This window comes from Chiloscyllium plagiosum, unplaced genomic scaffold (genome assembly GCF_037043375.1).
Source record: "Chiloscyllium plagiosum isolate Xiang-an unplaced genomic scaffold, Cpla_swu_hap1 HiC_scaffold_16, whole genome shotgun sequence".
Classification (NCBI taxonomy): Eukaryota; Metazoa; Chordata; class Chondrichthyes; order Orectolobiformes; family Hemiscylliidae; genus Chiloscyllium; species Chiloscyllium plagiosum.
Window position 1 is genome coordinate 14,713,268 of NW_028270154.1, and position 13,141 is coordinate 14,726,408.

The window sequence follows — 13,141 nt, forward strand, 5'->3', positions numbered from 1 at the left end:
TTTGGTACATAAGGATAGCTCCATACTATCCATTGTCCAATGGCAGAAAGAGCAGTCCAAACGATGAAGACAAGTTTAAAGAAACAGCCTACAGTTTCTGTTGATCCCAAATTGTCCTGCTTCCTCTTTGCTGGAGGTCTTCCTATAGTTATATGAGGGATGCTCCAATAATTAGAGTTGCTAATGGGGGGAAAAAAAACTGTTGTAGGTTAAACCTGATCTTGCCAGAGATGGAAGAGTGTGTGAAACAGCATCAGAACGCCAAAGCCAGACACAAGAAGCCTCTAAGCGAGAGAGACAGTTTACTTCGGGGACAAAGTTTGGTGCTGAAACCCCAAAAATGGCCCTCCATGAGTAAGAGGCATGGTCAACGCGAGGTCAGCTCGCTTGACATTCAATGTTTGGGTAGGTGAGGTGGGCTTGAACAAGCATGTCGTCATAGAGTCATAGAGATGTACAGCATGGAAACAGACCCTTCGGCCCAACCCATCCATGCCGACCAGATATCCCAACCTAATCTAGTCCCACCTGCCAGCACCCGGCCCATATCCCTCCAAACACTTCCTATTCATATACCCATCCAAATGCCTCTTAAATGTTGCAATTGTACCAGCCTCCACCACATCCTCTGGCATACATGTACCACCCTCTGCTTGAAAAAGTTGCCCCTTAGGTCCCTTTTATATCTTTCCCCTCTCACTCAAAACCTATGCCCTCTAGTTCTGGACTCCCCAACCCCAGGGAAAAGACTTTGCCTATTTATCCTATCCGTGCCCCTCATAATTTTGTAAACCTCTATAAGGTCACCCCTCAGCCTCTGAGTCTCCAGGGAAAACAGCCCCAGCCTGTTCAGCCTCTCCCTGTAGCTCAGATCCTCCAACCCTGGCAACATCCTTGTAAATCTTTTCTGAACCCTTTCAAGTTTCACAACATCTTTCCAATATGAAGGAGACCAGAATGGTCTCCAACAGTGGCCGAACCAATGTCCTGTACAGCCACAACATGACCTCCCAACTCCTGTACTCAATACTCTGACCAATATAGGAAAGCATACCAAACGCCTTCTTCACTATACTATCTACCTGCGACTCCACTTTCAAGGAGCTATGAACCTGCACTCCAAGGTCTCTTTGTTCAGCAACACTCCCTAGGACCTTACCATTAAGTGTATAAGCCCTGCTAAGATTTGCTTTCCCAAAATGCAGCACCTCACATTTATCTGAATTAAACTCCATCTGCCACTTCTCAGCCCATTGGCCCATCTGGTCCAGATCCTGTTGTAATCTGAGGTAACCCTCTTTGCTGTCCACTACACCTCCAATTTTGGTGTCATCTGCAAACTTACTAACTGTACCTCTTATGCTCGCATCCAAATCATTTATGTAAGTGACAAAAAGTAGAGGACCCAGCACCAATCCTTGTGGCACTCCACTGGTCACAGGCCTCCAGTCTGAAAAACAACCCTCCACCATCACCCTCTGTCTTCTACCTTTAAGCCGGTTCTGTATCCAAATGGCTAGTTCTCCCTGTATTCCATGAGATCTAACCTTGCCAATCAGTCTCCCATGGGGAACCTTGTTGAATGCCTTACTGAAGATCACATCTACTGCTCTGCCCTCATCAATCTTCTTTGTTACTTCATCAAAATACTCAATCAAGTTTTTGAGACATGATTTCCCACGTACAAAGCCATGTTGACTATCCTGAATCAGTCCTTGCCTTTCCAAATACATGTACATCCTGTCCCTCAGGATTCCCTCCAACAACTTACCCACCACCGAGGTCAGGCTCACCGGTCTATAATTCCCTGGCTTGTTCTTACCATCCTTCTTAAACAGTGGCACCACGTTTGCCAACCTCTAGTCTTCCGGCACCTCACCTGTGACTATCGATGATACAAATATCTCAGCAAGAGGCCCAGCTATCACTTCTCCCACTTCCCACAGGGGTCTCGGGTACACCTGATCAAGTTCTGGGAACTTATCCACCTTTAACCGTTTCAAGACATCCAGCACTTCCTCCTCTGTAATCTGGACATTTTGCAAGATGTCACCATCTGTTTCCCTACAGTCTGTATCTTCCATATCCTTTTCCACAGTAAATACTGATGCAAAATATTCATTTAGTATCTCATTCATTTTCTGTGGATCCGCGCAAAGGCCGCCTTGCTGATCTTTTGAGGGGCCCTGTTCTTTCCCTAGTTACCCTTTTGTCCTTAATATATTTGTAAAACCCCTTTGGGTTCTCCTTAATTCTATTTGCCAAAGCTATCTCATGTCCCCATTTTGCCCTCCTGATTTCCCTCTTAAGTATAATCCTACTTTCTTTATACTCTTCTAAGGATTCACTCGATCTATCCTGTCTATACCTGACATATGCTTCCTTCTTTTTCTTAACCAGACCCTCAATTTCTTGAGTCATCCAGCATTCCCTATAGTTACCAGCCTTCCCTTTCACCCTGACAGGAATATACTTTCTCTGGATTCTTGTTATCTCATTTCTGAAGGCTTTCCATTTTCCAGCCGTCCCTTTACCTGTGAACATCTGCCTCCAATCAGCTTTCGAAAGTTCTTGCCTAATACCGTCAACATTGGCCTTTCTCCAATTTAGAACTTCAACTTTTAGATCTGGTCTATCCTTTTCCATTATTATTTTAAAACGACTAGAATTATGGTCACTGGCCCCAAAGTGCTCCCCCACTGACACCTCAGTCACCTGCCCTGCCTTATTTCCCAAGAGTAGGTCAAGGTTTGCACCTTCTCTAGTAGGTACATCCACATACTGAATCAGAAAATTGTCTTGTATACACTTAAGAAATTCCTCTCCATCTAAACCTTTAACACTATGGCAGTCCCAGTTGATGTTTGGAAAGTTAAAATCCCCTACCATAACCACCATATTATTCTTACAGATAGCTGAGATCTCCTTACAAGTTTGTTTCTCAATTTCCCTCTGACTATTGTGGGCGGCACGGTGGCACAGTGGTTAGCACTGCTGCCTCACAGCGCCAGAGACCCGGGTTCAATTCCCGCCTCAGGCGACTGACTGTGTGAAGTTTGCACGTTCTCCCCGTGTCTGCGTGGGTTTCCTCCGGGTGCTCCGGTTTCCTCCCACAGTCCAAAGATGTGCAGGGTCAGGTGAATTGGCCATACTAAATTGCCCGTAGTGTTAAGTAAGGGGTAAATGTAGGGGTATGGGTTGGTTTCGCTTCGGCGGGTCGGTGTGGACTTGTTGGGCCGAAGGGCCTGTTTCCACACTGTAATCTAATCTAATCTAATCTATTGGGGGGTCTATAATACAATCCCAATAAGGTGATCATCCCTTTCTTATTTCTCAGTTCCACCCAAATAACTTCCCTGGATGTATTTCCGAGAATATCCTCCCTTAGCACAGCTGTAATGTTATCCCTTATCCCCTTCCTCTTTTGCCTCCCTTTCTATCCTTCCTGTAGTATTTGTATCCTGAAACATTCAGCTGCCAGTCCTGCCCATCCCTGAGCCATGTTTCCGTAATTGCTATGATATTCCAGTCCCATGTTCCTAACCATGCCCTGAGTTCATCTGCCTTCCCTGTTAGGCCCCTTGCATTGAAATAAATGCAGTTTAATTTATTAGTCCTACCTTGTCCCTGACTGACTCACTTGTGTTCTCAGCTGTACCCGTCTCAGATCGATCTCTTTCCTCACTATCTCCCTGGTTCCCACCCTCCACATTACTAGTTTAAATCCTCCCAAGTAGTTCTAGCAAATTTCCCTGCCAGTATATTAGTCCCCTTCCAATTTAGGTGGAATCCATCCTTTTTGTACAGGTCACTTCTACCCCAAAAGAGATTCCAATGATCCAAAAATGTGAATCCTTCTCCCATATACCAGCTCCTCAGCCATGCATTCATCTGCTCTATCCTCCTATTCCTGCCCTCACTAGCTTGTAGCACTGGGAGTAATCCAGATATTATTACCCTTGAGGACCTACTTTTTAAATTTCTACCAACCCTCTGTAATCTCTCTTCAGAGTCTCAACCTTTTCCCTTCCAATGTCGTTGGTTCCAATGTGGTCAATGACCTCCTGCTGACCCCTCTCCCCCGTGAGAACATTCTGCACCCTCTCTGAGACATCCTTGATCCTGGCACCAGGGAAACAACACACCATTCTGCTTTTTCTCTGCTGGCCACAGAAACGTCTGTCTGTACCTCTGACTACAGAATCCCCTAACACAATTGATCTCTTGGAAGCCGACGTACCCCTCGTTGCATTACAGCCAGTCTCAATACCAGAAACTTGGCAGTTCGTGCTACGATCCCCTGAGAATCCATCACCCCCTACATCTTCCAAAATAGCATACCTGTTTGAAATGGGTATATCCACAAAAGACTCCTGCTCTAGCTGCCTACCTCTCTTACCCTTCCTGGAGTTAACTCATCTATGTGACTATATCTGAGACTTTCCCCTCTTCCTATAACTGCCATCCATCACATACTGTTGCTGTTGCAAATTCCTCATCGCTTCTATTTGTCTCTCCAACCGATCCACTCGATCTGATAAGATTTGCATCCAACAGCATTTATGGCAGATATAATCCGCAGTAATCTTTAAACTCTCTTTAAACTCCCACATCAGACAAGAAATACATATCACTGAAAAGGCCATTTTTGCTCCTTCACAATCTACAGACCCAGAAAATAGCACTGTCTTATTCCTCTACAAACACTGCCCCAGGTTAAATTAATAGCTATGGCTTGTATTTTAAGTTTAATCAAGAGACTTATCTCCAAAAACATATAATCAAGAAAGAATCCACTGTACCCACTACTGCAGCCTTTCTATTGGACAGACTTAAAACAACAATTTACTTATCTGATTCTGTGCTATGAACTTCGCCCAACAGTTCCTCCAAGATTAGTTGTGAATTTCACTGTTTGTTAATTTTCCCAGATGCACTCCGATGTCCAGCGATACACGAATTCAAACAGCAAAGGCGGTAACTGTGCAGGTTTTCTTTCTCTTTCTCTTTTTCTCTCTCTCTCTCTCTCTCTCTCTCTCCTGCAATGTCCTCACCATGTGCTTCCTTTGTCTGCCCTTCTCCCTTTTAAACTGCTATTGTTTTGACTTTTTTTTCCCAAAGTTCCAAACCAATGCAACAGCATATAAAACAGTGGTTGCTGCTCCTGGAATTTGAGGAAATCACCTCCAACACCTAAAATACCTCAAAAAAAGGAGCGGCTCTTCCAGCCAGAAATTTTTCCCGTCCTCCATCTTGGATTTCCCAGAGTCTGCAAATGTGATAAGAGCAAATCATCCCCTGTCCCTCAGTTCACTTGGAAAGGCTGTCAGAGCCTGTGAGTTCTCCCCCTTCGTCAGGCGTCAAAGAAATTTTGGATGGACATGCTGGAAATCATAGCTGAAGAACCTTTACCACCTGAAGAAGGGGATGAATTTGTTCGGAGATGATCTGGCTGCAAGAGGCAGGCTATGGTCCAGTACATGCTGTCAGTATCCGAGGCTGAGTTGGAGCAACCAGACTCGGTGTGAAAATGCCCAAGAGAGGCTACAGGAAAAACAGTGCTGACACAGTGATTGTAGCGTGGTCAACCAGTGAATCTTGTAGAATATGAGTTCCCTGACTGGGGCTGTTAATCTAGTCCAATCAGGGAGCCCTGGCTGACAGATATGAACAGAAATGACCCGAGGTTCTGTTCATTCTGAGGACTTGCTCAAGGAAGCTGGACCAATGTCAAGTACTATGCATGTGTAAGTAAATGGTGACTTGGTGATGGGATACCGGCCTCTGTGGAGCTATTTCAAACTTGATTGAAACATATAAGATGCTGAGAGATCTTGATAGGGTACGTGTGGAGAGGATGTTTTCTCTTATGTGTAAATCTAGAATCAGGTGTCATTGATTAAACCTCAGGGGTAATCTATCAACAAAAGAGTTTGAAGTAATCTTTTTTTCTGAGAGTCACGTCTTTGAAATGCTCTCTCATGATACAGTGGAAGCAGATTCCTTCAATATTTGTATGGCAGAGATAGATATAGGTGGACAGTCTGGAGGGGCTGAATGGCCTCCTCCTGCTCTTTGGAGCGATGTTGGTATGTAACATGAGTGGGTGAAGGGGAAATAATACTCTGGTTGATACAGACATTTAACTGGTAACGGTATTTGATTGGATAATTTCTACACAGGGAGCTAATTGTCATTGGCTAATTGTTAGATGGTTACACGTTAGCCACAGCTGATTGGATAATATCTGCAGGGCAACTAATTGTCATTGGCTAAACCCGATAATTACCCAAGTAACTGCAGCTGATTGGATGGCATCCACAGGGCAACTAATTACTATTGGCGAAACCAGATTATACCCGAGTACTACCACTTGATTGGATAGTTTCCATATCGGTACTAATTGTCATTGGCTAAATCAGACATTTCCTCAGTAATCAGAGTTGATTGGATTAGTTCTAAACGCAAGGCTAATTGTCATTGGTTGATACAGATGTTTACCTCGGTAGCTGCATAATTTACAGAGAAGGTAATTGTTATTGGCTAAGGGAGACGCCCATCATGGTGCATGGGGCGGTACTAAACTATTTTCGTGTATTAGTGGTTCGGAGCGATTCCAGTCAAAGCGATGATTGGTGAAGGCTATATCCATCAGAAAGGGTACATACGGATTGGTCAACCAGCCGGTGACGAAGGGTAATATGGGCGATCACACCAGGCAATGCAACGATTGGTCAGCCAGAGAGTCCGTCCGGACGGTTACCATGGTGAGAGGACGGTCCCTGGGTTGGAGGCTCGTGATTGGCCCGTACCGTTGTTAGTCTGAGGCTTTCGCTCGAGTTGGAGTCGCTCGGTCATGGTGGGTCAAGGCAAGGAGCTCAAGATCCACTTCAGCCCGGGATGTGTCCGGCTGCTGGAGGTAAGAGGTACACCGCCATTCCCTTCCTGGGCGGCGGCCTGGCTCAGGCGCTACACTCCGCCGCGAGTGGATAAACAATCCCGGATCAGGCCCAGGCCCTGAGCCCCTCTGAGAGAGCGGCTCCAGGCCCCAGTCACCACAGCACAGCTCTGAGGGGGTGCTGCACTGTCAGAGGGTCAGTACTGAGGGGGTGCCGCACTGTCAGAGGGTCAGTACTGAGGGAGTGCCGCACTGTCAGAGGGTCAGTACTGAGGGGGTGCCGCACTGTCAGAGGGTCAGTACTGAGGGAGTGCCGCACTGTCAGAGGGTCAGTGCCGAGGGAGCGCCGCACTGTCAGAGGGTCAGTGCCGAGGGAGCGCCGCACAGTCAGAGGGTCAGTGCCGAGGGAGCGCCGCACAGTCAGAGGGTCAGTGCCGAGGGAGCGCCGCACTGGCAGAGGGTCAGTGCCGAGGGAGCGCCGCACTGGCAGAGGGTCAGTGCCGAGGGAGCGCCGCACTGGCAGAGGGTCAGTGCCGAGGGAGCGCCGCACTGGCAGAGGGTCAGTGCCGAGGGAGCGCCGCACTGGCAGAGGGTCAGTGCCGAGGGAGCGCCGCACTGGCAGAGGGTCAGTGCCGAGGGAGCGCCGCACTGGCAGAGGGTCAGTGCCGAGGGAGCGCCGCACTGGCAGAGGGTCAGTGCCGAGGGAGCGCCGCACTGGCAGAGGGTCAGTGCCGAGGGAGCGCCGCTCTGTCAGAGGGTCAGTGCCGAGGAAGCGCCGCTCTGTCAGAGGGTCAGTGCCGAGGGGGCGCCGCACTGTCAGAGGGTCAGTACTGAGGAAGTGCCGCACTGCTGGAGCTAGAGGGAAAGGTTAACTAGGCTGGAGCTGTTTTCCCTGGAGCGTCGGAGGCTGAGGGGTGACCTTTATAGAGATTTACAAAATCATGAGTGGCGTGGATAGAGTAATTAGACAAGATCTTTTTCCTGTGGTTAGGGAGTCCAGAGCTAGACGGCATAGTTTTAGGGGTGAGATGAAAGATATAAAAGAGACCTCGGGGGCAACTTTTTCACGCAGAGGGTGGGACGTGTATGGAATGGGCTGCCAGAGGAAGTGGTGGAGGCTGGTACAATTGCAACATTTAAAAAGGATCTAGATGGGTATATGAATAGGAAGGGTTCAGGGCGATATGGACCAAATGCTGGCAAGTGGGACTAGGTTGGGTTGGGATATCTGGTTGGCGTGCATGAGTTAGACCGAAGGGTCTGTTTCAGTGCTGTACCTTCCTATGACTCTGAGTGATAGTCTACAGAGGGCTAAAGGCAGGTTAATGAGTGGACGCATGCAATATAGTGTGGGAAAATATGAGGCTATGTACTTTAGCAGGGAGAATAGAAAATCTGAATATTATAGTTGCAGTACAGTGATTAGTTCTGTATGAATCATGAAATGTTATCATCCATGGTCAGTGGTCATGATCAAGGAAATGGAGTATTAGCCTACATTTCAATGGTAATGGAGCATCAAAATTGAGAAGGCATTAGTCAGACCACATCTGGAATCATGTGACCCCTGTTTTGGACCCCTTATCTGATGAAAGATGAATTGGTGTTGGAGGCAGTCTGGGGAAAATTAACTTTTCTGATCCTGGGTCAGGGTGCGTTTTCTTAGGAGAGTTTGACTAGATTAATCTTGAGTTCAGTGAAGTTTTGAAGAATGAGAGAAGACATTATTGAAACCTGTGAGGTTTTTAGGAAATGTAACAGGTTAGATGCAGAAAGATTGTGTCCTCTTCTGGGAGAATTTAGCACCAGAGGCGCAAACTCAATCAGGGGTTGCTCACCTCAGACGAATGAGCAGTGATTTTGTTTCCAGTCTGTCATGAACCAGTGGAATTCTTTATTGCAGAGTACTTTGGACTATATTGTTGAGAATGTTTAAGGCTGAAATTGATAAGTCTTTTAATCAGTTAGTGAATCCAGTGTTATGAGGATAAGGCAGAAAAGTGAAGTAAAGAATCATCAAATTAGCTGTAATCTGGGGTGACATGTTGGCTCATTGATTCATGCTGCTTCCTCTCAGCGCCAGGGACCCGGGTTCAATTCCAGCCTCGGCGACTGGCACATTCTCAAGTTGACACATTCTCCCCGTGTCTGCGTGGGTTTCCTCCGGGTGCTCTGGTTTCCTCCAACAGTCCAAAGATGTGCAGGTCAGGTGGATTCGCCATGCTAAATTGTCCATAATTTTAGGTGCATTAGCAGTCAGGAGTAAGTGTAAGGAAATGGGTCTGGGTGGGTTACTCTTTGAGGGGTTGGTGTGAACTTGTTGGGCCGAAGGGCCTGTTTCCACACTGTAGGTAATCTAATCTAATCTTGTTAAATGGCAAAGCAGATTCAGTGGACCATATGGCCCACTTCTGCTTCTTTGCCTTGTGGTGTTAACATAGATTAAGTGGTTCTTTAAATAATTGTAGATTTTAGGAACTTGAAGTTTGCACTGGCAGCTGTACTTCTTGCATTGGAACAGTGACTGTTCATTGACTGTTAACTGCTTAGAAGTGGCCTGAGGTCTTGGAGCATGCTGAATACATACATTCTTTCAGAACTCTGGAATTTGTTCTGGCCTGTTCCCTCAAATACCTGTTCATCCTGCCTTATGTTCTACAACACTTTCTGTTATGCTGTCTCTTTGGGGACAATTCCACATATTCCATACAACTTCAGTGTAATACGTTTTACCTGTGTAATCTGAGGAGCTTTTATCTTTTAACCTTGGGCCTCTGCCTTCCATTCAATCGTCTGTGGTAACCTACAACATTTTGCTTTATCTTAATAAATAATTGTCTTAAAAATCTCTCCAATCATAGAGTCATACAGCATGGAAACACACCCTTCGGTCCAGCCAACCAATCCATGCAAAACAATCTCAATGTTGAACCTTCTGTTCGCTTTCACGCTAATATCAGAATCTTCAGGATATCTGAGACCTGAAGATGAGAACTTTAGCTTTTTCCTGGAGTGCCTGAACATACAATGATACAACTTTCCTTTATCTAAAGCCTTTAAGATACATGAATGCCAGAAGATATGGAAATATTAACCCTAAAACTGTGATATCAGGCTTGATCAACATTTTGGGGAAGTTCTGAAGGTGGGGTGGAAAAGGTGGAGAGGTTCAGATAAGTTTTTGAGCTGTGGGACTAAGCCATGACGGCACAGCCTCCGATAGAGCCAAGACCACTGGGGACATGCCAGAATTAGAAAAATGCTAAGATCATGGAGAGTTGAATTTCTGAAGGAGTTAGCAAAGGTGGGAAAGAGTTGAGCGAGAATTTTATAATTGAAGCGTTACCAACTGAGAGCTGGTGTAGGTCAGCGATGGATACATCAGCAAAGTTGGCCAGAATTGATAGTTTTAAAACTCTGCTTCAATCTAATATACAGGATGTATGAGATAATTGAACCCTGGGCTTTCCTGTTGGATAATGGGCAGCTGATTTCTTGCTGCCTTTTCTCTGTCTCCATTACCTGAGAGTTCTCTCATGTAGTCTGAGGCCTGTACTGATCTCTCAACCATCCTGATTAATAATCAGCTAATACTTATATCTGTTCATAAGAGAATGCTGTGAGCAGATTGGCTGTTTATGTTCCTCCCTCAAACAGTATTTAATTAACTTTTACAGAGTTTTGATAAGCTGATACTGGGTAAAGAGTATGATGAGTGGACTGAAATTCTGCATAAAACGGTATCAGGTTTCCCGAATAACATCTTAAAATAGTTTGAATGCAGTCATTTGAAGATGACTGTTTGCACAGTATATATGATAGATCATTGAGCAGGAGATATGCAGCTGTCTTCATCAGTCAGTGTGACTGACAGAAGTGGTACATTCAGGCCAAAGTCTTGAGCAATTGGAGGGGTCAATAGGGTGTCTTAATCTCATTTGGGAAAGCAATGATTTGTTGTAATGCCTAGAGTCAGGAACCTTGAATGAAAACAAGTGACTAGGGAACATAACCAAAAGGAGTAGGCCTGCTACAGCATTCATTATGATCTCTTATTGCCACTTGATACCTTTGATTGCTTCAAAGCTCAAAAGTATGTTGATCTCAGACTTGAACACACTCTATGTCTGAGAATCCATCCATAGCAGTTTGGAGTGGAGAATTCCAAAGTTACATAACTTTCTATAGAGACATATTTGATAATCAAGATAATCAGAGGGTTAGATAGGGTGGACAGGGAGAGCCTTTTTCCAAGTATGGGGACAGCGAGCACAGAGCATAGCTTTAAATTGAGGGGTGATAGATATAGGACAGATGTCAGAGGTAGTTTCTTTACTCGGAGAGTAGTAAGGGTATGGAATGCTTTGCCTGCAACAGTAGTTGATTTGCCAACTTTAAGTGCATTTAAGTCGACATTGGACAAGCATATGGACGTACATGGAATAGTGTAGGTTAGATGGGCTTCAGATTGGTATGACTGGTCGGCACAACATCGAGGGCCATAGGGCCTGTACTGCGCTGTAATGTCATAGAGATGTACAGCATGGAAACAGACACTTTGGTCCAACCCGTCCATGCCGACCAGATATCCCAACCCAATCTAGTCCCACTTGCCAGCACCCGGCCCATATCCCTCCAAACACTTCCTATTCATATACCCTTCCAAATGCCTCTTAAGAGTTGCAATTGCACCAGCCTTTACCAATTCGTCTGGCAGCTCATTCCACACATGTACCACCCTCTGTGTGAAAACATTGCCCCTTGGGTCTCTTCTTTATCTTTCCTCTCTCACCCTAAACCTATGACCTCTAGTTCTGGACTCCCCGACCCAGGGAAAAGACTTTGCTTATTTACCCTATCCATGCCTCTCATAATTTTGTAAGCCTCTATAAAGTCACCCCTCAGCCTCCGACGCTCCAGGGAAAACAGCCCCAGCCTGTTCAGCCTCTCCCAATAGCTCAAATCCTCCAACCCTGGCAACATCCTTGTAAATCTTTTCTGAACCCTTTCACGTTTCACAACATCTTTCCGATAGGAAGGAGACCAGAATTGCCTGCAATATTCCACCAGTGGCCTAACCAATGTCCTGTACAGCCGCAACATGACCTCCCAACTCCTGTACTCAATACTCTGACCAATAAAAGAAAGCATACCAAAAGCCTTCTTCACTATCCTATCTACCTGCGACTCCACTTTCAAGGAGCTATGAACCTGCACTCCAAGGTCTCATTGTTCAACAACACTCCCTAGGACCTTACCATTAAGTGTATAAGTCCTGCTAAGATTTGCTTTCCCAAAATGCAACACCTCGCATTTATCTGAATTAAACTCCATCTGCCACTTCTCAGCCCATTGGCCCATCTGGTCCAGATCCTGTTGTAATCTGAGGTAACCCTCTTTGCTGTCCACTACACCTCCAATTTTGGTGTCACCTGCAAACTTACTAACTGTACCTTTTATGCTCACATCCAAATCATTTATGTAAATGACAAAAAGTAGGGATCCCAGCACCGATCCTTGTGGCACTCCACTGGTCACAGGACTTCAGTCTGAAAAACAACCCTCCACCACCACCCTCTGTCTTCTTCCTTTGAGCCAGTTCTGTATCCAAATGGCTAGTTCTCCCTGTATTCCATGAGATCTAACCTTGCTAATCAGTCTCCCATGGGGAACCTTGTCAAATGCCTTACTGAAGTCCATGTAGATCACATCTACTGCTCTGCCCTCATCAATCCTCTTTGTTACTTCTTTAAAAAACTCAATCAAGTTTGTGAGGCATGATTTCCCATGCACAAAGCCATGTTGACTATCCCTAATCAGTCCTTGCCTTTCCGAATACATGTACATCCTATCCCTCAGGATTCCCTCCAACAACTTGCACACCACCGAGGTCTGGCTCACCGGTCTATAGTTCCCTGGCTTGTCCTTACCGCCCTTCTTAAACAGTGGCACCACGTTTGCCAACGTCCAGTTTTCCGGCACCTCACCTGTGACTATCGATGATACAAATCTCTCAGCAAGAGGCCCAGCTATCACTTCTCTAGCATCCCACATAGTTCTAGGGTACACCTGATCAGGTCCTGGGGATTTATCCACCTTTACTCGTTTCAAGACATCCAGCACTTCCTCCTCTGTAATCTGGGCATCTTGCAAGATGTTATTTCCCTAAAGTCTATATCTTCCATATCTTTTTCCACAGTAAATACTGATGCAAAATAGTCATTCAGTATCTCCCCCATTTTC

The 13,141-nt window shown here is 45.8% G+C and overlaps 1 protein-coding gene across 3 annotated transcripts in view; it reads left to right on the forward strand.

Moving 5' to 3' along the window:
- mat2b (methionine adenosyltransferase 2 non-catalytic beta subunit methionine) overlaps positions 1–13,141 on the forward strand; it is a 50,412-nt gene that overhangs the window by 7,620 nt on the left and 29,651 nt on the right. For 2 of the 3 annotated variants that reach the window (XM_043703155.2, XM_043703158.2), the window contains exon 1: positions 6,783–6,919. The exons of the other annotated variant lie outside the window; for it this stretch is intronic. In XM_043703155.2, coding sequence (XP_043559090.1) covers positions 6,857–6,919 — 63 coding nt within the window. In that variant the 5' untranslated portion in view covers positions 6,783–6,856. Of the gene's footprint in view, positions 1–6,782; positions 6,920–13,141 lie in introns of those variants that run through there. 3 annotated transcript variants of the gene reach the window in all.